Genomic DNA, 26,743 nt, shown 5'->3' on the forward strand with positions numbered 1-26,743 from the left:
AATAGTCAGAGACTTGCATTGTAATTTGATGAAGATCCAGTAACTATTTCAAGAGCCAAATGTAAAACTTGATTTCTTATGCTGATTTGGACTAAACTCAATTTTACCCTTGAGTAGGGAAAACATTTTTAAGAGCAAGATTGATTTTAAAATTTTATCCTTGAATCCTATGTTTAAGATGGGAATTAGTAATTTCGGCATCAGGGTGATTTTAAAAAAACAAACTAAAGATTGGAAGAAACTAACATGTGTCATGAAACATACCTATCCATTATTGGTGCTTGCTCCTTGCAGGTCATCACTTGACCTTCATCTCATCTTTTGTTAAAATTAATATATATTGAGCTCTCATTCAAAGGTCATTTTAGTACTAAATGTACATTAAAACTTACACACTTTGGTCATTATTTTAACATATTCTCCATTGTCCTTTCTACTGACAACAACATTTTTGATCAAATAGTGTTAGTTTGGCAGATAAGTGTCTGCTTGATGGCCATTAGAAGGCCTGATGGTTTTTTTTCAAGATACCTTCCTTAAGAAATTGTAAATACATCCTCTATGAAAGTGTTCCTGTATAATGACACAAAAAATGATTGCCAGTGCTAATACTTTTGGTTCATATTACTCTGCAATCATTATTTCCAATAAAAATGATTGACTGTCTAAGAGGCTGACATAGGAGTGAAACGTTCTGTTTATTGCGATCGCCATTGTTGGACTAGCCCGTGGGCACTGCAGCTAATGCTTGTTATGTGAGAAAAGATATACTTCTCCAGAAAAGTAACAATAAAATCACCTTGCATTCATCCAGGAATGTTAGTTTCAAAAGTAGATAGAAATACCAATATATTCCAGATTATAGAAGTAGATTTATTATGGAGTTAGGATTTAAACCCAGGTCTCCTAACTTCTAGACATATCTTTCTAATAACTAATTAAAAAAAATAATGTTAATAATTATATTTCTGGAAATCTGTCTAGGCGAGTTAACGTACTATATCAAAATGTGTTAGAATTTAAAGGAAATAAATATACTAAAGTCAATCTGAAAGATTCTATTAAATCTGTCTACTTAATACGCAATGTATTTATAGGACTTGGCCCTTGTGGGAAATTACTTGACAGTTAAAAGTCTTTTTTTAAAAAATTGGAAACCTCAAAATTAATGAATTAGTTTCCTATCACTGCAAGACAAATTACCACAAACTTAGAGGCTTAAAATAACACCTATTTATTCTCTCACAGTTCTGTAGGTCAGAGTTCCAGGTAGGCTTGGCTGAGTACTGTGCTTGGGGTCTAATGATACAGAAATCAAGAGAGTGACTGTCCTGGGCTCTTGTCAGGGGCCCCTGGGGTACAGTCTGCTTCCAGCTCTTTCAGGCTGTTGGCAGAATTCAGTTCTATTTGGTTGTAGGCCTGGGGTCTTCATTTCCTTGCTGGCTGTGGGCTGGGGATTGTTTTCATCTACTCTAGAAGCCACCTGCATTCTTTCTCAGGTGGACCCCTCCATTTCCAAAACCAGCAAGAGCACATCAAGCCCTTCAGGTGCTTCAGATCTCTCTGACTTTCTCTCTGACACCAGCTGGAAAAAGTTATCTACTTTCAAAGGCACATGTGATCAAACTAGGCTCGCCTGGGTAATCTCCCTATTTTAGGTCAACTCTGCTTATGGCAGAACATAATCATAGGAGTGATAGCTCACCATATTCACAGGTTCTGGGGATTAGGGTGGGACACATTTAGGAAGCTATCAATCTGCCCACCACAATTAAAATAAGTAAAATTGAATGAATTTAAGAAAAATGCTATATTGATTTTCAAAACCACACTTCGTTGATTAATATTTTGTTTTTGAATCAAAGTTTGCACTTAAAACCAAAGGCCTTAATTAATAAGATAAGCCTAAACCTTTACCTTTTTGTCCTCAAAAACTAGAAATGAGAGGCTGGCCCAGTGGTGTAGTGGTTAAGTTCGTACACTTTGCTTCAGTGGCCCGGTGTTCATGGGTTCGGATCCCGGGCGAGGACCTGCACACCGTTCATCAAGCCATTCTGTGGTGGCATCCCACATACAAGAAATAGAGGAAGCTTGGCACGGATGTTAGCTCAGGGACAATCTTCCTCAAGCAAAAAGAGGAAGATTAGCAGCAGATGTTAGCTCAGGGCCAACTTTCCTCACCAAAAAAACTCCACAAGAGAACAAAAAACCAGAGATGAAATAAAAAGGACATTTTTATTGGACACTGTTACTTTTTTCAGAGTATCTTTTGCATGGCCAAAAGATGCATAACTTAAAACTGAATTATCCTCTGCATTGGACCAAGTGATTATAAGAGATTTTTCCGTTTTGAAATGACTGATTAAAAAAATAGTTCCTGGAGCCGGCCCGGTGGCTCAAGCGGTTAGGTGCGCACGCTCCGCTGCGGTGGCCCGGAGTTCGCGGGTTGGGATCCCAGGCGCAGACCCACGCACCACTTGTCGAGCCATGCTGTGGCGGCGTCCCATATAAAGTGGAGGAAGATGGGCATGGATGTTAGCCCAGGGCCAGTCTTCCTCAGCAAAAAGAGGAGGATTGTCAGATGTTAGCTCCGGGCCAATCTTCCTCACAAGAAAAAAAAAAGTTCCTATGTTTGATGATGATTTATGTTAGCTCTTCTGAGGGTAAGCTTTCTACATCCGTTGCTTCATTTTATGTAGTGTGTATTTAAACACAGGTATTTAATTAATTAAAAGTCTGAGGATTTTAAGTTTTCTCTCTCATGTTGAATTAATAACATTTAGATTTGAATATACGGTTATCTCTTTAAGAGGTTTCATTTCTCTGGGCTTCTTAGCACATCAGAACTCTTGGGCCCAAAATACCCTCAGAGCAAGCAGTGTTCACTGGATATGGTATGACGAAGTTTTTACTATTGACAGTATCTAAGCAAGAAGATGGGTATTCAGAAGACATATCACACGAAATATTGGTAAATGTCTATCCTGTCACTTATGTAGGCAGAAAAAAAAATTCAGCCAGTAAAACTTTTGATGGAAATCTTCTTATCCAAAAGCAAGTTAGGAAATTGTATTGTTGCAGCAATTTTAAATGTTTGAGAGAACTTTATACTCAGTCCACACTTACAATCTAATGTCATATAAAGGACCCAAGAGGAATGAAGTTTCTGTGATGAGTCAGCCTAATATAAGACCTATATATATAGAGAGAGAGATGCATTAGCAAGCAATCTTTTTGAAAAGAAATTGTGTATTATATATGTTTTTCTGAGCAGAACTTGCCAACAGTGTCATAGCTAATAGTTTGTTGATGAGCTGGCATGTTGAGCCCTTCAGGAACCTGGGGTGGCCAGACCCCCTGAGTCAGTCTCTTTCAGTTGCAAGACATCTTTGTTTATATTAATGTGCTTTAACAAATAGTACCATTGTCTAAGTGTGCCATGAATTCTTTCATGAAATACAGTTGAAGGGCTACCGTTCAATAAATAGGTAATAATGCATCTTGTTAAAATAAATTACTTGTGTTAAGAAAAGAGAACTCAACATTTTTAGGTATTCTAGGATACTTTAGTCAATTAGAATCATAGATGCCTTCAGAGTGGTCAAAATGGTCATAAAAATGTATGCGTATAGCTAAAACTAATGCTTTTCACTCAATCCACTGGGCCATATATGGCAGTATTCACATTTAATTTAGCAAAATTAAATATTTGCTAAAAAGTAGTAATGAGAAATATTTGGTATCAATAATGGATTGACAGATATTAAGTAATCACTAATTCAACACCTTCAAATTTTCAAGGCACCTATGATGGCTGATAAATTTAGGACTGCTATTTGTTTATTAGAATTTTTAATATTGTAAATATCATGTAATACATTTTCCCAACTAAAAAGTATTAGTCTTTCATATTGGTGATTATCACTTGCTTTTCCCTTCCTTGCTTTCAAAGTTAGTTGCAATAAAAAGTTACCTGAAATTGTATCTTTTTCTAGGTACTTAACTCCTTTTGACAATTTTTATCCATCTGGAAATATTCAGGACTCTAAATTTATTGATTTCTGCATCCTAGAGCTTTATGCAATAACTTCTGAAAACAATAAAACGGCCTTATATTGTTAGAATATTGGAAATACACTAAGAAATGGTTGAGACACTTATAAAACAAGAGTGCCTCACTTCTTATCCTAGACTTTCACAGCAATTACATAAGGCAAATAAGTAAAAAAAAAAAAAAAAAAAGATATTTATGTTTGCATGTCATTCAGAGATTAGCGATGGACTGATTCTGAAGCAGTGACATAATTGCCTAAAGGGAGTATATCTCAATTTTGAAGATAACTACACATCTCCACAACTATTTAGATATTATACCCTTTGGGGTTCCATTTCATAGAGACATTTTGGAGGAGAGGAGAGAAGAGTTGGGGGTATGTACTAGTTTCCTGTGGCTGTTGTAACAAATTACCACAAATTTGGTGGTAATTCATTCTTTCGCAGCTCTGGAGTCCAGAAGTCTGAAATCAGCATCACTGAGCCAAAATCAGGGCTCATATTACCTCCAGAGGCTCTCAGGGAAAATTTCATCCTTGCTTCTTCCAGCTTCTGGTAGCTGCCAGCATTCCTTGACTTGTGGCCACATCACTACAGTCTTCAAGACCAGCATCTTCAAATGTCACTCTGCTCTCTTCACGTTGTCTATTTATATGTGTAAAATATCCATCTGCCTCCCACTTATAAGGATACATGTGATTACTTTGAGCCCACCCAGACAAGCCAGGATAATCTCCCCATCTCAAAATCTTTAATCACATCTGCAAAGACTTAAAAAAAATTTTTTTTCCTATATAAAGTAATATTCACTGGTTCCAGGGATTAGGATGTGACTATCTTTGGGAGGGCCATTTCTCAGTCTACCGTTTTATGCATGGGGAGTGGAGGAACAGCAAAGTGATGAAATAGAGACGGTATTAGATATATGATATAAAAATTTCCAATCTCACATGATATTAGTTTTGTAAAAATGCATTATAATATCATCTTGACTGTGGTCTTCAAACACCTAGAACACCAACCAGAGGCAGTTTCATTTTCTTTAGTGTTATTGGGCTAGTCCAAGAAACTTCAACACAGGGAAAACCACTCATTAGAGTTCTTTAACAGTGATTTCAAAAACCAACGAGATCAGTATATATGACTTAAATTATCGCTGACTGGCAAAAATAAATACTGTGTTTTGATGTCATTTGTAAGCACAGTGGTGATGAACATGTGGCCATAAAACAGAAGTTGCCTTTTCAATAGTTAGAAGGAGATTCTTTTCATCACTCATCACTTTCAGATCTGTGAATCTGAAGATTACAATCTACATCCGGAAACGCTGCTATATGATCAAATATACATGAAGAAAATCACTATTTGATTCTTAAACTATCAAATTTAAGGTTTTAAAGGTATAGATTGGAATTTTCTCATTAGTTCTTATGTTTTATTAGCCTTTCCAATCTCTTATTTGCATATGTCAGTGAGAATGCTCTTATATAACTTGATTTATTATTATTTAGCATCAAAAGTCTTTTCAATGGAAATCTCCTAGCCTTAGGGCTGTAAATATCTTCCTATGAAATATTTTCCATGAGTTAAAAGGAAAGAAATTAGTCATATACAAGTATCTTCATGCCAAATGAGTGTCGTTGTTTTTTAATCAAAGGGAATTCTTTTCCACTTTTTTACTTCAAAAAGAATAGAATACCTTTGGGGATACTGTTTGTATTTGGAGTTATATAAAATTTAACAGCCATGTTTATATACTCGTTAAAATAATGCCCAGTGGATATTCTAATATTTATAGTCTGTCTTAGAAACCATCTGCTTAAGCAAAATATTTTCAGGTTTGATTTAATATGTCAAACCATACTAAATATTTTAAGCAAAATCAAAATTTACAGGAATTGATCAAAATAGAACAATAAGAAAAGCACAAAAAGTTAAATAATAGAGAATTAGTTGAATAACTCATAGTGCATCATTGAACTAACATGTATGTTGCAGAATGCTCCATGAGACTTTTTAATCAATTGAAAAAAATCAGGTAACAATATGGAGGAAGATTCTTATTTAGTGAAATATATATTCATAGAAAAAAGAATGGGAACATATACACTAATGTGATACCAGTAATTATATCTAAGTATGGTATTTTCTCAATTTCCCTTTTCTGCTGTTGAAAATTTTAAATATTTTTTTACAATAAGAAATTTCTGTAATTCAGAGGAAAGCATAATAAATTTTATTTTAAAATGAACTAAAAGTTATGCAATCTTTAAATTATTTAAGTAAGTATAAAATCACAAGAAAGCTTCATCCTATGATAGCAGCACTGGTAAAAATGAGAAGGTAGAAATTTGCCTTCCTCTGTGATCTGCCCCATGATCTATGATTAGAATTGTATTTCTATCAGATTCTAGCTAATTACCTAATCAGAGCCTTCATCCCTGGTCAAATTAGAAGTTGTAATAATAGTATATTTTTATGTAGATATTGCTCTTAAGGGACAAGTTTGTATAGCATGAAGTAGATATAACAGGATTTATGAATTAGGAGACAGGATTTAAATCATAAAGCAAAGGGTTACTGATCACAAAATGACCAATATTAGGAAATAAGCTGCTTTATTTGGCTACTTTTGCTTTTTTTTTATCATAACAATGGATGAGAAAGTGATGAGAATGCCTAAGCAGATTAAATGATACTGCTGTTGAAGCTGAACAAATTAACCTAAAATACAATTAACTTTTAGCAAAAGATGAGTATAGTCTAATCACTTTGGCCACTGACATTTGTTTTATCAGTATACATTTGTATCTATTAAAACACCTGATTGTTAATAATTCTAAACTCTTGCTCAAAGGAGTTGTTTTTAAGATATGATTTGCTAATATAATGCTTCTTAGGGATGCTTCCATCACAGTTCATTAGAACTGATTACATTATTACTTTTATATTAGCAGCATGATATCAGTGATGATGGTGAGCTGGTATGAGTTTTGCTTCCTAGTAAAAATAATCATTCTTGAAAACATTCCTATAGATAGCATTGATTGCACATCAATGATAAATAAAAATCATTTTAGGGGTGTAAGTTACTAAGTTATATCCTGTAGTGTTTCTCTACAGCATCTGTTATAGTCACTTGCATCCAGTTGGTGCTTAATAAATGTGAACTGATTCACTGCCCAACTCCTTTTTTAATGAAGCACTTATGGCATCATGTGGCCAGTGATTCAATTGTACTACCCTCTTCATCTTCTAATAATTATGGTAATGTTACTGAATAATTATTAGATTGTGGTAATCTTTAAGAGAAAGTTACTAATTGTGGTAACTTTTAAGAGAAAGTTACTATATAATTTAGTATATTCGTATATATTTATATGTATTTGCTCTCTGTCTCTCTTCTGTATATAAACAAACCATACCAGTCATTTCTGCGGTAAACAAAAACTATAGTCTCTGCCCTTATGGAGTTTACAAACCAACTGCAACCTAAATACATGAAAGGGAAGGAGGTAAAGAGAGCAAGGTGGAGGAGAGAGAGAGAGAGAAAGAGGAAGAGGAAGGAAAGAAAGAAAGAAGAGAGGAAAGAAGGAAGGAAGAAAACAATGAAATAGTTTGCTAGAAAGATGCTTCTTTGAAAGTTCAAGACAAATCATTTTTATACATAAGTTTTTTTGTGTCTGAGGAAGATTAGCCCTGAGCTAACATCTGTGCCCATCTTCCTCTACTTTATATGGGACGCCACCACAGCATGGCTTGACAAGGGGTGCGTTGGTCTGCTCCCGGGATCCGAACCTGCGAACCCCAGGCCGCTGAAGTGGAGCGCGCGAACTTAACCACTACGCCACCGGACCAGCCCCATAAAATTTTTAAAAGCATAAGTTAAATGGCAAGCTAATTAGAAAAAGAATGTAGTTATTATTTCAACATTTCACTTGGTAACATTTTGCATGAGAAGTCTTCTAGTATCAAAAAATGCACAAGTAGAAAAAATATAGAAATAATTCCTTTGAAAAAGTTGACTATTCTCTACTAACACATTATTCCAATACGTTTCTCTCTCCCCAAACACAAAAGAAAAAGAAATAAGAAATTAGAAAGCCAGATAAACCACAAATTTAAATCTCCATTTGGAGTAATGCTTGCTTCTGAAGTTTAATGGGCAGCTCTATTTTTTCCTGATAGAAAAATAGGAATCATTAGAATCATTATGAATTCGTGCGAAAGATAGGAAAATTCATTTCTCTTAAATAATTGGTTTCCTTTTCCAGAACTTTTCTAGAAATAGAAATTATTTTGGAAATACAATGCCATATAGATTCCAGTTTTTCTCAAAATAATTTATAAATTGAATGTAATTCAAATAAAAATGAAAAAGTTGTATTTGTGTATCCGTGTGCGTGAAAACCTGAAAAACCGAGGCTAAAATTTATATGCTTGGTGTATATTAAATATATTTCATAATTAAAAAAATATAGACTTTAGTTTTAGGCAGCTTTATTGTAAAACAGAAAGATGGAAAAACACTGGCAGTGTCATTAAGACATGACTCGTTATTTTCCAATAAAATGTTTATCAGCCTTTTATTCCGAGGCTCTACCTTTCTAGTTATTATGTAACCATGGCATAGAAAAGCACCGGGTCTGAGAATCTGGCCAATATCTTGGCCTATCGTGATTGACAGCTTTAACTAATTTTTATTTTATACAGCTAATTTGATTTCATCATTAAAGCCACAGATACAACAGGGAAACCATGATGGTTCAATTACCTTTTTCAACTGGTAATTTTTACCATTTAGCTGGATACTCAAGTTAAATCAACTTCTCAAATGGTTCACTTGGTGCTGCAGAAATCTACCCTTAAAGAGTGTATTTCTTCATACAATGGGATTTGTCTATCATCACAGATAATATCTCGTAGTTCTTACCTGAAACATAAAATATCAGATTTTTTTTTTTTGCAAGATGAAGCTAAAGAAAAATAGTTTTATAGCAGAAAACAAGTTAGGTGATAGCTGGCAAGTGTGATGCTTGTTATCCTGTTAGATTCTCTCTTCTGGGCAGGACATCATCTGCAATGATATTCAAACTGAGCCATTGTCAATTATTTCCCATCAACTCACTGTAGCAACTGGGAAGCAGTTAGTACAGAACTTTACACCCTTAAGTAATTATGACAAGTAATTTTAAGAACAGTGTGAAAGATAGGGTTTATTGACAAGAAACATTCATAGGCCAAATTACAAGGGAGTGCAAAATTGTCAATGTTTAGGCAACTAGGCAAAACCCAATTGGAAAAGATTTGATTTAGATAAATGCCAGCTACTGAAATGAAAAAAGCAAATATGAAAAAGAATAATGAAAAGAAAAGAGGAGAATGAAGAAAGGAGGTATAAATTAAAGGAGAGAGAGTTAATGAGTAAAGTTAAATGAGATAAAGCTGAATTAGATAAAGCCCTGCCTTTGGATGATAATACAAGTGCAAGGATGACCCTCTGTAGCATAAGTGTGAGTTTCTGTGTTTATTAAAGGTGCCACACCACTAAAAGTGATAATTCTTTTTTGTAAATCTTTAATGAAGTAGAGTGCATTGTGAGGCTAAATAGTTTTTAATGAAGTAAACAATAAAATGAAAATAATGCAAGTAAATGCAAAGATATGGAAGGAAGATTTATGATGTTTCTTCTGGACATATCATTCTGGATTACTCTGGGAGAAAAGGGATAAAAAGGAGAACAAAATCAATACTAATAAATACTGTAAAAAAGCAACTCATAAAACAAGATATAGAAAATGCTTCATACGTAATTATGTATTGTGCTAAATAGGAAATAATATAATATTTTTTTAATTGTCCAAATGAAGAAACAGGTGTTTCATAAAATGCCATCCATCTATCAATATTGGCATTAATGTATCAAAAAAGAAAACATTCTAGGGAAGAATATGTTGCATTCAGGAAACAAATGTAGATTGCAAGTTCAATTAGATGGAAGAATGTTTTACATAAGTTAATGTGGAAAGTACATAAAGATAGTGTTTAATATCCTAAGGAGATAAAAATTTGGGAGTTACTGTTGTATTATTTAAACAAGGAGAAGTAATGATGTAATGTAATCATCATAATAAGATGGCAACATGTAGTAAGAACTCAAATATTGACCACTTTCAAACGTTGTCATTCCATCTTCATATAAATTATGTGAATGTGCTACTAAGATGATTTTCCGTTTGAGGAAACTAAAGTGTAGTGAGAGATGTGACTTGAGTGCAGCCCCAGAGCTCCTTGGTGACAGAGGCAGACTTTAGGTCCCACGTTCTTAATCTCTATATGCTATTTATTTGCATGTGACCCATTATCTTACCTATCTTTCCATTAAATTATGAATTTTGGTGACTAAAAGATAAATTTTTCAGATTGATTTTTTTAACCAAACTAAGCATACCTTATATTTACACATATACATAAATGTAAGTAAGTGTAAGGAACGTCTAAACTAATCTGGCTGAAAATTCCAAGTTCTTATTATATATTCAGTATATAATATTGAAATAGTAACTATGCCATCTATACCTCATGGATGCATATAACATTTTCAACATTTAATGAGCTTAAAATATAATTTCAATTGCGAAATAGAGAAGCTGCAACATTGACCTTCTTTAATGCCCCATCAGATGCATGCCTACCAATGACAAATTTTCAGGCATTTTTAATATATGTCATGCAGTGTGTTTCATCAGCTCTTACCAAATATTTTACTCATCCTGCTCCTTTGGCTTTTAGTAAATAGTGCTTATTTGGCTTTTCATCGTAAATAAGGTGGATAAAATGTGTCACCACGAACACAAGACAATAAAACACTTCGATTGGTCATTCGTTCATTCTTTCTTATAGTCTCTTAAACCAAGTCACTGGACACTGCAGGCATTCTTTATTTTTTTCTCACCCTGTTACCTTAATGAAGGCCCCAGCACTTCATTATATTTCCCAAACTAAAATCCAAATCTGATGAACAGTCAAGTAAGTCAATATTTCTAGTTTTTTTTAAAAAAATTGTGAGATGAATTCACACTTCACAATACTGAGCAAACTTAGATGGCTCATTAGATCTCTGTTCTAGAACTGAAGTTCTCTGCTGCAGCCCGCTAGGCCTCCTGAACCCATTTCCAGTCCCCAGCCCTCACCTCATCCAGCCTGCCAAACCCCTTCTATTGTCTTGGACCATTTAGTTTTGCCCTCCCTGTGTTCTTACTGAGCAGTGCACACGTTCAGCGGGTGGATAAACCCATCACCTGGAAACCAGCTGAGTCGCTCTTAATTATGTAAACACATCGTGTTAGGCTCTTACTCCTCACACTACGTGCACGATCATAGTGTTCTCATAAAAACCAGGTCTGGGAGGGGAGAGAGGGGTCTGCATCTGAAATAGTAAAAACGTCTCCATATTGCTCCTCATTCACTCACTGATTTACAAAATATTTTCTGAGTACCTATTTTGTGCAATGTACTAAGTTAGCAACTTAGGGATATAAACGTAAATTTTAAAAAGCTCCTTTTCTCAAGAAGCTTATCATTGGGCAGTAGAGGAAAATATACAAATAATTAGACATAAGACATTCGGAATGAAATTAGGGCAAGCAAGATCTATTGGAGCACTAACCATGGCTAGGCCAATTCTGATTGGCGATCACTCAGGAGGTGATATTTAAATTGACCTTTGAAGAAAAATAAAATATTGCTAAGTATTAAGAGGACTACCTAGGGAAAAGAAAAATTATTAAATGATAAAGGAATAACATACTAAATGGCATGGAAGTGAGAAATAGCTTTCCATGTCCGTGGAACAGCAAGTAATCCGATGTGTCTGTCATGCATAATGACTTGAGAGATGAACTGAAACGTGTCTGGAAAGATAACATAGTATAAGATCAAGGAGGTCCTTGATCCCTAAAATAAAGATTTTGGAACTCACCATATAAAAAAATAAGAGCCATTGGTATTTATTTAGCAGAGAAATGACATGATAGCCTCTTGTCCCATTTTTAAAAATTCACACCTGGTGTTTTCTTTGTTTACGGCACCTCCCATCATAGCCCTTCCAACCCCCCACACTTTTATTTGGTCAAGTCCATAAAGGAGCTTGCTTCACCTCTTATGGAAAATATTTCACCTCTTCTCTTAAACTTTGCAGGACTGCTTTTTCTCAGGTAGTTTATACACTTCTCCCATCTTCCTTCCTTGTGCTCAGACTGTATATCTATTGATGATTCTTAAATAATAATCATCTCTTTTCTCATCTATTTCCCCTCAGTTGACTTGAATTCAGGGAGAATTTATCGTTGGTTTTTGTATCCTTAGTGTCTTCTTAGCATGTTGCCTTCTAGATGCTTAATAAATTTTAGTTGACCAAATACTCAGAAATATGTCTTGGTAAGAAGAATTTGTCATCAGTGAAGAAAACACACTGAATAAACAGGATAAAATTAGGGATAATAGCTAGATGGTCACTGTAATGGGACATCGGGAGAGGATAAAATAAGAAAGTGATGAGAGAAATGAAAGGAGACCAAAGAAAGAAAGCTGATTAGATGGGACAGAGGCATGGGGACCAACTTGAAGATGACCCTAGATAACTTGGAGAAAGGTCGTGTATTATCAAACATGGGGTTGATTTTGCTCAAGGCAGATATGAGTTCTCTTTTTGATGGGTTTTATTTGATATATCTATTGGAACATCCAACTTTTTTAGATGTCTAGAAACCATAATCATTCCCCTTTAAACCAGAAATGTGGGCTACTATTTCTTTTGTCTAAAAACCTAAAAACTATCCCTAAGCAAGTTTGAGCTGTAATACTATGAGTCCATAACAATGAGAAAAAAATCAACAGAAAGATAAATCTACATCTCATCCTGTTCCTTAGAAAGAGGCAATATCTAATATTTCCCACTAATCTTAAGATTTGGGTGTTCACAAGTTCAAGTTCTATTTAAATCCTACTCAGCTGATTCTAAATTAATTATATGTTATTTCTCTCTTGCTTTTCTACAGTATGCTGTCTGGCTAGTCCTCTGGGTTACGTGGAATGTGTTTGTTATCTGCTTCTATTTGGAGGCTGGGGACCTCTCAAAGGTAATTTGCCATCTGATTTGCCTGAGTCATCAGTACTGTGTTAACAAGCCCCTTCTAAGTCAGGCAGAGTCCCACCCTGCTCTCGTCACTTAGATGCACCTTGAATGAAGGTAGATTGAAAGGTGTCCTCATCTGAATCTCTCCATTTCTACCATGTAAGATATGTTTCAGTGTGTCACAGAAATGTGCTTTTATTTTTTTAAACAAAACTAGTGTGAAATATTGATTATTACAGTTAGCATGCTGTGTACTTTTAACACATTTATGAGAGATTTCTAAAGCAGAATAGGAGTTTTTTCAGAGATAAAATCCTGAAGAATTTTGAAATTGTTTAGTTTGCTTATTACTCTGCTAAAGATTTTCCTGGTTGGACCCAAATAGCATTGCAATAATTCAAACAATTAATGGGTTTTAGTTGAATAAAATTGTTACCAGGGGGCTGTCATTTATTAAATAAATGAATAAAATAAACATTTTATTCTAAAATACTCTAGGAAAGATTTAAAATAGTTGTCTTTTCATTTAGATTTTTTTATTTTGTGCTGTTTTCTTGTGAGTGTTGTATGTTTGTGTGTTTGTGTGTGTGTGTTGCTTTTATATTTCTAACATGAATGCCTTTACTATTGAAATAATGTAGTTTTTAGATCTCTAACACTAGCATTCTTCTTCTATTAGAATGCAATTAACAGACAATAAGTCAAATGAAATAATCCATTCAAAGTAGTGGTAAATCTTGCTTGAGACACTTGAGAGACTTGCAAGCTTGTGTTAACTTTAAAAGACAGAGATTGTAAAATGTTCTTTTACCTATCCCTTATTAGAACAAAAAGACCCTGCAAATATGTTGACATCTTTAAAACTCGGAGATTATAACCTGCTTTAAAAGGTGAAAAGATCTAAAAGTTTCCAGGAACTACCTTTGCAGGGCTATCTATTTTAGGGGGCGGGGGCTGGGGGTAGTGATAATACACATTTATAATGTAACGTACAGGAGTTTCACAAAGCATTCTGAGTGTTTTCAAGGATATTTATTTATTATTTAACTGTGATATGTGGCCTTATATGAAGTATAAGAAATCTAGATTTGTTTTGTTCAATGGCAAATGATGAAAGATACAAGAGGGTGACGTTACGGTATGAGATAGAACCTGTGATTTTATGATCAGATTTTGGACAAGTCCTCACTGTGGCCTTCTGTAAAATCTGCCCTGGTAGATGGCAGATTTCTGTGATTTTTGTAGGGCATTGTCCTCCACACTCTTGGCAGCAGGCAGTCCTTTCCAGAAGATGCCGTACGTGACCAATGAAAAGGAATTGTTCAGGTAGCTCTAGGAAGGACACAGACAGTATAGCTGCTTAAAACTCACGTTCCCTCCATGCCAGAAAAGCACACACACTTTGCAGGGCTTGAATTCTTTACCCAATTTATATATCTCACTGCTCTTTAATCCACTTTGTTCAAAGAATTTCCACATTAGAAGGACTTTTAATGATATTTTCAATTTTAAATAATCTCCTTAATAACTGGAAGGCAGGTATTCAGGTATAGTGTCTGAGTAAAATGATCTAGCAGATCAGTTTGTTTAATATAAAAAAAAGAGAGAGAGTTGAGCCAAGCTGGCTGTACTAATGCTCTGTAATTGTGCTCATTGCTTCACATGATGGCTGTAGGCACAGAATGAAGCTTGTGATCTCATGACCTGGGACATGGGCATTGAAGCCACGACGAGGGCACATCCTAAAACATTATAGTTTAAGAAAGTTGCAACCCAAATGACTAAGAATTATTCTAGTGTACTCAGGCAGGTAATGACTGTCGCTTGGCAATGAAGCAGTTAATAATATTTCCTTTTCTTTTCATCTTATAAACCAAGGTTAGGCCCTGCAGGGCAAATGAAAATTTAATAATTTCCTTTTAACAAATAAGCTAAAGGAAAACCATAAAGGGCAAAGTTATATAGTTATCTGTACTGGGTTTTTCCTCCCTTTCCCACTCAAAGGGTTTGAGAAAGTTGTATTTATACCTTTTAATTCTTTAGCTTCTGCAGCTGCCTCACATTCTTCAAGTAATACAGTGCCAGAAGGAAGCAATGGTGATTGAAAAATGTACGGACATATGAAAACTCAAAAATAGGACTCCTGAAACTGCCGATAATACTTAGATTACAGAATATAAACTGTTCTTTTTCTCATCCCGCCAAAACAATAAACTGGTTTGACCGTATGAATGGGTCAGTTTGTTTGAGGCCAGGGGAGAAATATGGGAAATAGAATCAGGGAGGAAATTCTGTGGTCTTTATACACGTGAAAGAAGTGTTATTTCCATAAAACATTTTATAAATAGGTGATTCCTTCATAATGAATATCGGCAAGAAGTGATAAAAAGTGGTAAAATATTAAGGCAAACTTTAGTTACTTGCTAGAGTTTGGAATTTTGTGTTGTCCTTTTTCACAGTGTCTTTTCTGCTTTTTATGCTGAACCATCTGCCATGTACTTATGAGCGAGACAGATTAGAGTCATTAACTACCCCAGTGCATAGGGTCAGTGATGAAATGGCTTAATTACAGTAAAATGATACACAGCACTGACCCGTGTGACCCTCAGTTTTCTTTAAACCCATAATTGTATAGATCATATGTTTTGTTCTTTGAAAATTCCGTCAATCCAACATTATTATTAAAATATCGATTAATATATTTTAATTATTATCCCTGTGAGATTTAAGGAAATTAGAACTAATCAACCAGAGAAACTGCTTTTTAAAAATTTTATGTCAGTAAAATTACCAAAGTAATAGGAATGTAATATAAAACGTTACATAATATGATAGCAACTAATAAACATATACATTGCATAATGATTGTTTCCATATTATTTACATTAATGGTTTAGATATTAGTGTTATGATTAAATATCCTAAGGCATCCTACAGTATATTACTTCCTATGTTGATATGTTAATACATATCCTGGTAAGGAAACAGAGATGACATTAGTCTGTAACCAAAAGAGTCTGCTAACTTTATAGGCAATTGCCTTTGAGCATTAAATGTGACCAGGACTATTGGATTAAGTCTTTTGAGAATTTCTCACATAAATTGTCTTATTGTTCTGTTGTGTTATTCTGGGCAGTTGTGACTCTCTTGCTCACATATCAAATAGAAATGGGAACTAATCCCAACTATCAACTGAGTTGAATTATTTTGAAAGAGAATACATCTGCTATTTGTTCTGTAGTAATTTTTAACTTGGAAGTGCATAGCAGTTATAAGGAAAACACATATAACATGGTAATTCACCTATTAGGTTCATCACCTGGGAAAATGAAATTTACGAAATAATTTTTGAATAGTAATGCACAGGAAAAATATTTAGTAGTCTTCTAGTTATTTGCAAAAACTTATATTTTATTGGATGTGATACAATTGCAAATTACTCCTGGGCCGAAATATTCGAACACTTTTCTTTATATGACTATTTTGAGATCTCAGTTTGTACTTTTGTAATTTATGGGGCACCATTAGTGAATGATGCACTTTAGAAATAAAACAGTAAACTTACAGATCATGAAGCAGTAACCAAGGGATTATTTTACACTCAAAACAACCCAATTTGTTTGTATTTAACCCTTTGAGTGTAGGGACGCAGATACATATCTCTCAGGCTTTGTTATATTATCAGAAATTGTCTTGTTAAACATAGCCTAAAGCAATTAATTATACTTAGTGATACGTATGTTTCAGAATGAACACTTTTAATAGCAACATCTAGAAAGCTATCATATTTTAATAATTTTGTTGGTTGCTTCTGAGATCTAGATATAAATCTTCATTTAAAAAATTTGATATATAAAAAAGACCATGTAAGAATGTGGCCTATTTAAGCTTTGGGGAATAAAACTGCACTCTTGAAAAGGTAAGAGACAGGAAGAAAATAAAACCTGTCATACACTGTAGGCAATAGGGAACAAATCCTTAAAACCAGATGCAAGTGATGTGTGGAATAATGTCCTATTGCAACAATCCCAGTTTTATTCTTTCTATAAAAAAGTGTGTTATTCATTTAAAGAGGTGTCTGATATTTGGATATTTTCTCCTCAATGAAATCAATGCTTGTATGAAAATTTGCTTTTATGATTTCGTGGGGAAAAAGGTGGTATGGAGAGAAATCTGTTATAATTATTTTTTTATTTGAATTAATGCTCTTCAAGAAGTAAATATGTCTATGCAATTACTAATAAAGAAAGAATAACTCTGATAATTGATTTAAGACTAAATTTAACAAATATCAAGAGGAAAATTGATTGGATTCGTATATTTTATTTTGCTTTTCTTACTGTAAAATGTATATAGTTTAAGAAAACTTCAATTAACTGTTACTGAACTAATCAGAAAAATTTTCATTTCCCAGCCATCAAAATAGATTTTGCTTTATGATGTAGAATAAAATGTCCTACATGTTATTAAGAATTAAATATAATGTAATTTTCTCCCCAAAATAGAAACAAACCAACCTATTGTAATTTCGCCAAACTGTCACTGCCTCTCTTCCTTGTTTTCTTTAATAATGTATTGAATTAAACTTCTATTTTCTTACTTCTTCAATTCTCTTTTGTTTGCTCACTTTTGCCACTTCCTTTTAATCCACCTAAAGTGAGGATTAGGGTCCTTGAACCTTCCTGCTTCTCTATTTACATTCTTTCACTTGAAAATGCCATCCACTGTCATAATTTCAACTATCATCTCCTCACATATGTCTACCAGATTTATATCTTCAGTCTTGACCTAGTTGCTAAGTTAAAGTCCCACATCTCTAACTTTCTGCTGGTGTCATGTCAATCCTATTGTCACCTTGAATTCAACATGTCCAAAAGGATTTATCATCACCCCCAAAGAATCAACTTCCTTAATTCACCTCTTAATCAGAGAAGAAAAAAATGCAAAATTCATTTTGAAAAATGAATAAAAGAGGAAAAAAAGTTATTTTGGGGGAGGTAGGCTATAGAAATCTTTATAGATTGACCATGAACTGAAACAAGAAATATATATTTTTATTATTTACATAGTGTTTGTATATGTATGTGTTGTTCAGACACCAAAATAATCAAGAACAGTAGAGATCTGCTGAAGTAATGATACTCTGGAAATGTAAGTACCTCAAAGAGATGAGTTGACCTTTTGAAGATCCTAGACTCTGGGGGCATTTGCTGATTCTGATTGGGACAAGAGGCTAGGAATCCAGGCCTTGAACCCTTAAAAGGCTATTTCTGGGTGTGTATAAATCATCATAGCTTTAATGGAGAGACCCGCAAGCATATGGACAATTTTCTTGTTAGGACATTTGATAAATTCTGTGTAAGACTAAAAATATAAATGGAAAGACTGAAAAGCTGAGTGAAAATTTTTTGGCAGTCTTGCAAAATGAAGATTGAAGATAGGAGGGAGGCTCTACAGAGTAAACTAGATTTACAGTTGAGAAACCTGGAGAGTGAGCCACAGGCAAAGGAAATGTACACTAAACGTTACCAGGGCAAATGCCCAGCTCAACTCAGCACAGTCTTTGATTGAAATAAGCTGATCAGCCATCATTTTATCTGTCTAGTTGCAGAAAAAGGGAGACATTTCAAGAGAAAGATAGCATTATCTTAGACCTTTACAATTTATTTATGTCCATGATATCAGGCAATTGAAAATTCCTTCACATGCTAAAAGAGAGAACTCATTACTGAAAGTGAAGAAAAAAATAGGCAGTTGGACAGACCAACAGATGAGTCAGATATCAGTAATTACCTGATAAGGACTTAAAAAAAAAACTATGTTGAAGAAAATAATGGGGAAAACTGATAATATATTGAAAGATGAAGAATTTACCATCAGAGAGTTGAAATCTATATAAAGAATCAACTGAAAATTCCAGAACTGAAAAATATAATATTTAAAAGTAAGAACTTATTAGGTGTGTTTGATAGTAGATTTAAAAGATTAGAAGAGAAGATTGGTGAACTGAAGAATGGCTCAATAGAAAATATCCAAACTGAAGCACAAAGAGAGGTTAACAAACACAAAAAGGAAAGAATAAAAATATAGAATGGGATGTTGTAAACATATTGGGCTCAGCTAAAGATTCAATATTGAATTCCCAGAAGGAGAAGAAAGATAGAATTGGACAGAAGCAATATCTGAAATGATAATGACAGAAAATTTTCCAAAACTGATTAAATACATCAACCCACAGATTCAAGAAGATGTTCAGATCTCAAGTGGAATAAATACCAAGAAAACCACATACAGATAGACTAGTAGCACTGTTGAAAATCAAAGAGAATATCTTAAAAGCCATCCAAGATAAAAGATCCATTTCCTTTGACAGAATAGCAGAAAGACTGACAATTGACCTTTCAACAGAAACAATGAATCTGGAAGGCAATTGAATGGCACCTTTAAAGTCTTTAAAAGTGACAACCTAGAATTCCATACCCTGCAAAAGTATTCTTCAAGAATAAAGGTAATAAAAGCATTTTCAGGCAAAAAGAACTAAAATAATTTATTACCAGAACATGCACTAAAAAAAAAATACTAAAAGAAGTGTTTCAGGCAGAAAGAAAAGAATCTGAAAGAAAAATGGAATTTCAGGAAAGAAAAAATAAAATAGAAAGGATATATATGTGAGTAAAAAATACAAAACCATAATAGTAAAATTTTTTGGAATTTAAATGTATGTAGAACTAAAATGGATGATAAAAGTAACACAAAAGTTAGAAAAGAGTTTAAGTGTTCTAAGTTTCCAGCATTATCATGGAAATAGTAAAGTTAATATTTATATTAGATTATAATATTTCAATGATTAATAATGTCTGGTATAATGACTAAAAGAAAGCATAGCTACCAAAAAGCAACTATAGATGAAAAAATTAAATAATAGAAATAATTGATTAATCAAAGTGAAACAAGGGAAGGAGAAAAACTAACAAAAAATAGAGAGGTCAACAAGAAAAAAATACCAAGCTATAATCCCAAATATATGAAAAATTTCATTAAATGTAAATAAACTAAATACTCCAGTTAAAAGACTAAGATTGTTAGTCTGGATAAAGACACAAAACCCAATTATATGTTGTCTATAAGAGATACACCTTCAATATAAAGATTTAAATTAAAAAGTTAAGAAAAAGTAGAAAATATTTGCCATGTAAGCACACCAAAAAATAGAGTAATAATTCTAACATCAAACAAGGTAGTGTTAAAGGCAAGAAGCATTACTAAAAATAAAGAGGGTATGTCGTAATGATAATAAGGTCAATCCACATAAAGATATTGCAATCAGTATTACCTGAATAAAATAATATAGCTTTAATACATGTAAAGCAAAGATTAACAGAATTAAAAGGAGAAATAGCCATATCCACTTCACAGTGGGAGATTTTTAGCACTCCTCTCTGAATACATCAATCAGATCAAAATTCAAAAAGAATTTGGAATATCTATGCAATGCAATTACAAACTTAACCTACTTGACATGTATAGAACACCCCACCAAACAATAAAAAGTTACATATTATTTTTAAAGTCATATAGAACATCTAGTCATAAAATGATTTAAAACATAGAATGGTCAAAATATAGAATGATTTGCAATTATTCAGCAAGTATTCTCTGACCACTATGGAATTAAGCTAGAAAACCTGCAACAGCTTAGAAATTATGCAGTATACCTCTAAATAACCTATGGTCCCAGTAGGTGGTAATGGAGATTAGAAAATATTTTGAACTGATAAAATCCTGGGGCATGAAGCTAAAGACGTGCTTAGAGTAAAATGCACGATCTTACATGGAGATATTAAAAGAGAAGAAGTGCTGAAACTCAGTGATTTAAGCTTCCGTATCCAAAAGCTAGTAAAGAAACAGCAAATGAAACTCTCCAAAAATAGAAGGATTGAAATAATGAATAAAAGAGCAGAATTCAATGAACACAAAACAGGAAGAAAAAATCATGAAAGCCAAATTTTTCCTTTAAAAATGTTAATAAAATTGATAAAAACCCTATCAAGAGAGATCAAGGGAAAAAATAGGAAAAAAATACATTTTACTAATATCACAAAGGACCTTACAGATTAGATAGTGAGAGAAAGAGTATGTTATGAACAAGATTAAGCCAATATATTTGACAATCAAGATGAAATGGACAAATTCTTTGGAAAATACAACTTGAAATAAATTAAAAACCTGAATACTCTTTTATTCATTAAAGAAATTGAATCATTAATCAAAACCATTTGACAGGGAAAAGAAAATCACCTCATGTCCACATGGCTTTGCTAGTGAATTCTTAAAAACACTTAAGAATGCTGTAATACCAATCTTACATAAACTCTTTCAAAGAATAAAGCGGGAATTCCTCCCGTCTCATCTTCTGAGACCAGTATAACATCACCTATTGGAGCCAGGTGTGATTGTCAAATGACCTACAGATTGCTGACTTAAAATGTGATAAACAAGAATAAAGAAAAAATGCTGAATACCTCCCCATAACTATATAAGTAATTATAAATTATTTTTCACACTATATTATAACATTTATTTGCATTTCCATCTCTCCTACGAAACTTCATTTTGCTAAAAGGCCATATGTGATCATCATTATTTGGGGAATGTCTGTCACTGAGTCAACACACGCAGGGAGGAATTATAGAATCAATTAAGAGCATTTTTAGATGTTTATAAATAAGCTCATTTGATACATCATAAAAAAAGTGCAACAAGTTGCTCTTATCAATATATTCTAATTGTGTCCTTACTTAATTGTCCTTTCTTCAATGTAGGGATAATATTTTATTCATCCCCAGGAGGGAAGGAAATGTCAAACCTGAACAATGCCATTGGAATGAAATCAAATCTTAATAGAGTGGATTTCAGTTAACTGTCTCGCTTCACCAAACAAATCAGTGGAGGTGTTCCCTTCTACTCCCCTATTGTGTGGATAATAGAATCTATATCTCTCAGGGCTGGCCCAGTGCTCTGTTGTGGTAGCAAGTACAAGGAAAGTAGTCTGAGCAGCTGGCCACCTAGATGAGCCCCTTTCAAGATTAACAGTCATATGAATCACCTGGAGATCATTTTATATAATTTTATTTATTTATTTTTCCCCCAAAGCCCCAGTAGATAGTTGTGTGTCATAGCTGCACATCCTTCTAGTTACTGTACGTGGGACGCGGGCCTCAGCATGGCCAGAGAAGCGGTGCGTCGGTGTGCACCCGGGATCTGAACCCGGGCCCCCAGCAGCGGAGCGCACGCACTTAACCGCTAAGCCACGGGGCCCGCCCCTGGAGATCTTTTTAAAACACAGATTCTGATTCCTTTAGAATGAGGCTTGAGTTAATTGACCTCCAACAAACTCCTACGTGATCACTTTCTTGTTTGTCCATTGAACATACTTTGATTTGTAAAGATGAGATTACCTGGAACCTTTAAACAGGGCACAAGGGGAGTTCTTGATTTCTGGCTGTCCTTTGAAGCAGGCTTCCCAGTGTAGATCTTGACATTTGTGCATACACAGATTTATTACTTAATACTGACTCTAACTAAGGTAACAGGTGAAGCAACAGGACAGATTACCCAGAGCTCTGGGGAGAACTTCAGTTAATCTTTTAATACCCAAGTCATATGTATCCTTCATTTCTGTGGCAAAATCCTTTCCAAAAACCTCCCCATTTATCTTTGTCCATGGTGGAGCTGACTATACTAGGAATGGCCAGCCTTCTAATTTTATTTTATTGGCATAATTTTTTTTATTAAAGTTGAATTTCCAGAAGCTGGGGATCCTGATTCCCAGGGTAACGAAAGTCTTGTATGCCCAGTGCAGCTCTGACTGAGACCCACAAGGATGTCTGAGAATTCCCACTTGGATTTTGGCCTTCTTTACTCCTGTGGTTAAAACAATGTAAATCATTTCACAGTTCTCCTGTATCCTCTAATAGTTGAGCGGCTTTCTCTAGAACTAGATGGCATATATAGTTTCTATGGCTCTAATAAATTAACTGCTTTAATTTGTACTTTCTTACTATGATATCTTTCCCTCTTGCTGATTCCCTCTCCAAATGTCCCTCTGAGTGTCAAGAATCCCATCCGTTCTTTTGTGGGGCTTAAAATAGTCTTGGACATCAAAAGGAGGACCTTCCACACAGAATAATCCCCAAGGCCATTAGGTAAAGTCTTGAGGCACAAGCAAGCATTATTTCTGTTGGATGATTCAGAGACATCATGCATGTAAAATGTTAGTAGAAGGTCCTCCCAGAGAGCAAAGAGAACAGGCATCGTGAGCAGCTCCCTGGAATAGCGAATGGTCTTCAGGTATTGACTTGACTCCTCTGGGTCTCCAGGCTGCTGGCAGAGTTCAATATGACAGCCTCAGAATGCTGACCTGGCTGCTCTCCACACTGAGCAGGATCTGCTACTCCTTCAAAGGCACACGTTGTCCCAGGACTCCGACTTCTCCTACTCCGTTCTCTCTAGGTTTGGGCTTGTATGGTCTTATCTATTCTCTTTCCAATCTGTTATTAGGAAATACACTCTGTGGGGGCCAGCCCCATGGCCTAGTGGTTAAGTTCAGCACGCTCCACTTCAGCCTGGGTTTGATTCCTGGGTGGGGACCTACACCACTCGTCAGTGGCCGCAACCCACATATGAAATAGAGGAAGATTGGTGCAGATGTTAGCTCAGGGCAAATCTTCCTCAGCAAAAAAAAAGAAATACACTATGTGCAGTTTTCCTTACCCAATCTTTCTTTTTCAGTAACCTTTTATTTTGTCTTATAAATCAAAAGATTTGGTTTCAAAGCTATTATTTCTGATGTGGACTGAGAGAGTCTCTTTTGGAAGACAAAAATAAAAAATCAAGCACTAACCATTTATTTTTGCATTCTACCAAATGCAAACCTACCAAAACAATGGTAATTCTCTTTGAGAAATAAGGATGTCACTGACTCACTAGAGAAAGTTTGCAAAAGGTAAGTATGAAAAATAAAAGCACAGAGATTAATATTCCAAGATAATATCCTGCTGGAAATAAAAAGAAAGCAGATACAAACGTGGTCTAAGCAATTGCCATCCGTGTTCTCTAACGCCTACTTTATAGAGATTATCCTAAAACAGCAATTTTTATTCTGTGCCCAAATTAAAACAGCCATTCTTGCATAGGTTTATTATTTACAGTGCCATGTAAAAATACAAGAATATGTTTTCATTAAGAGTTCCATGGCTTTAAATTTAGAAATACTTGATTTTTATACAAAAATTGAAAGCCACTACAATTTTTTTACAACCTTGGAATAATTAGTCCAGATTAGAATGATCTCACATTAAGTAGGCCCTTAGATCCCAAAATAGTTACTGAACTTACTTGACAATTATGTCCAATTCAGCATAGCCCACCCCGGCCTCTAGTGTTCTCTCAGTCCCTGATAACCTTATCACCACCCCCCTTCACAGTATACCGTCATCCTAACATTATTCCTGGAACTCATTTGGAAACTAAATTGGGAATGGCAATTGCCAAATTAGCTTTGGAGGGCAGAATGTCAATCTCTTTGTCTGAGGATTCACTCAGGGATAATTGGTGCTTTGATGAACTGTGGGAAATTATGTAAAAATACAACTCACGAGATATTAACTGGTGAAATAAATCAATTTTCTCTGCTTCTAGCATCCAGGGTTATTTGACCAGAAAGAGCAAATAAGTGATATTTTCCATGCCTTTCCTATGGTAGCAACCCTACTCTATTCTGTCCTGTGCTTAAAATTTACATAGAACATGCAGTGGAACCCTTGGATTAGCAGTTCAGTACTCTATAGGTAACCAGGGAGCAGTGTTCACTAAATACTGCCATTAGATGTAAAGCAATACAAAGAAAATGAGACTATTTAAATTTCTCTCCTGATTGAGAATTACATGAAGAATCTTTGAAATATTTAAGTTGTTTTGCTTTTCAACATAGCACTTAAAGTGTTACGTCCCCTCCTCCTCTTTAAAGATTTACTTTTGACATTTAATAAAGCAAAATGTGTACACAGCCCAATGGAACCAGAAAAACAGCTTAGAAGGGTAAAAAGAGGAGGATGACTCACTAAACAGCCATTTATAGACTTATAATTAGTTTTCTTTCCTTCATTATTGCATGTAACCTGCTAGAGGGATGAGTCGAATGGTAATTGCCGAACTCCAGGGTTTTCACACTCATAGGTCGTATAATATACAAAACTGAAGTAATTAGGAGGTATTTCAAGAAATGTCATCTTTTTCCTAGTGTAAAAACTAGGCATTTTGTAGCCAAGTAGCCACATTGATACCATAGGGACACTCTGTCCCTTTTCCACTCTGACAGAAAAATCTCTGGTGACAGGTCCTCAAATCTTTTATTTGAATCACAAGTGTGAATGAGTTTGGTGCTCTCAATTAGTCCCGGGAGGGGAACCAATATCACACAATTTGGCACACTCTGCAATTGCTCCTGAAGAGATCTGTAGCCAGCTGCACGCTCGAAAGGGCTGTGACCCTCCTGGGGCTACACCCCATAGGCTAGATTCATCAGGCAGCCTGCAAAATGGATGGACTCGAGCTTTTGCGCTCCGATTTTATGAGCACTAAAATTAATCCATTAAGCATTTTGTACACCCAGATCCCCACTACTTACTTTTTAACGCATTTATATAGTCTGTTAACTTTGGCATCATAGTGTGTGGCATAATGAGTCCAATTCTTCTTGTCTTTTGCTTCCTGTTTCCTTCTCAATGAAAAAAAAAGATAGCTGAGTTTAATATTTCCAAATAGCCAAATTATTAATACTGCTGGATTTTGTTTCTCTTTGAGTTATTCCTCAGAAAATATAAAGCCAGAAGCACACTTTTAAAAACAAAGTTAGCAAAGTGTTATCTAATAGATATAATGGATGTGAATGTACATTGCATAACCCATAAGTATTAATTGCTTATGAAATAATGAGAAAAGAGTATTTCAGAGCAGCCGTCTAGTCCTGGAAAATGGGCCCTAATCAGTCTGTGACTAATTCCGTTGTTTATTAAGAATGCAAGTTGTAGTAGCTTTATGGGTTTCTTTTAGGGAAATGAAAAAAACCACATTGTAAATGTGATTTATAAGGGTGATAACATTTTCCAGGTTTAGAGCATTTTGCTGGTTGTAAGCATTTTATTTTCTGAATGATTCCATTCTCCTGAGTATTGCATAAGATCAAAATCTCTCTTCAGGGGAACCAGTGACATGATCCCACTTGGAAAACACTATCAGGCAATCAGGCTGAAATGCAAATGAAACACAAACCTTAGTATTTTTCCTGACAACTGTAGAATTACTAAATCTGAAGACATATGGAGATTGAAAAAGGAGGGGAATAAAATAATTGCATATTCAGAAAAAAAGGAGAAACTGGAATGCTTTGGCTGATAAATTTATTGGTACAAAAAGCTCTCATGACAAAATAATGTAAATGGTCACACAAAGTATTATTAATGGAAGAAATTTGGCTTCAGAGTTTCATGTTCT

At 34.5% G+C, this 26,743-nt stretch overlaps 1 protein-coding gene across 2 annotated transcripts in view; it reads left to right on the forward strand.

Moving 5' to 3' along the window:
* NKAIN2 (sodium/potassium transporting ATPase interacting 2) overlaps positions 1-26,743 on the forward strand; it is a 917,329-nt gene that overhangs the window by 484,045 nt on the left and 406,541 nt on the right. For both annotated transcript variants that reach the window (XM_004422282.3, XM_087444045.1), the window contains exon 3: positions 13,113-13,193. In XM_004422282.3, the coding sequence (XP_004422339.1) occupies positions 13,113-13,193 (81 nt within the window). The remainder of the gene's footprint in view (positions 1-13,112; positions 13,194-26,743) is intronic.

This window comes from Ceratotherium simum, chromosome 19 (assembly GCF_057802395.1).
Source record: "Ceratotherium simum simum isolate JZ-2026a chromosome 19, ASM5780239v1, whole genome shotgun sequence".
Lineage (NCBI taxonomy): Eukaryota > Metazoa > Chordata > Mammalia > Perissodactyla > Rhinocerotidae > Ceratotherium > Ceratotherium simum.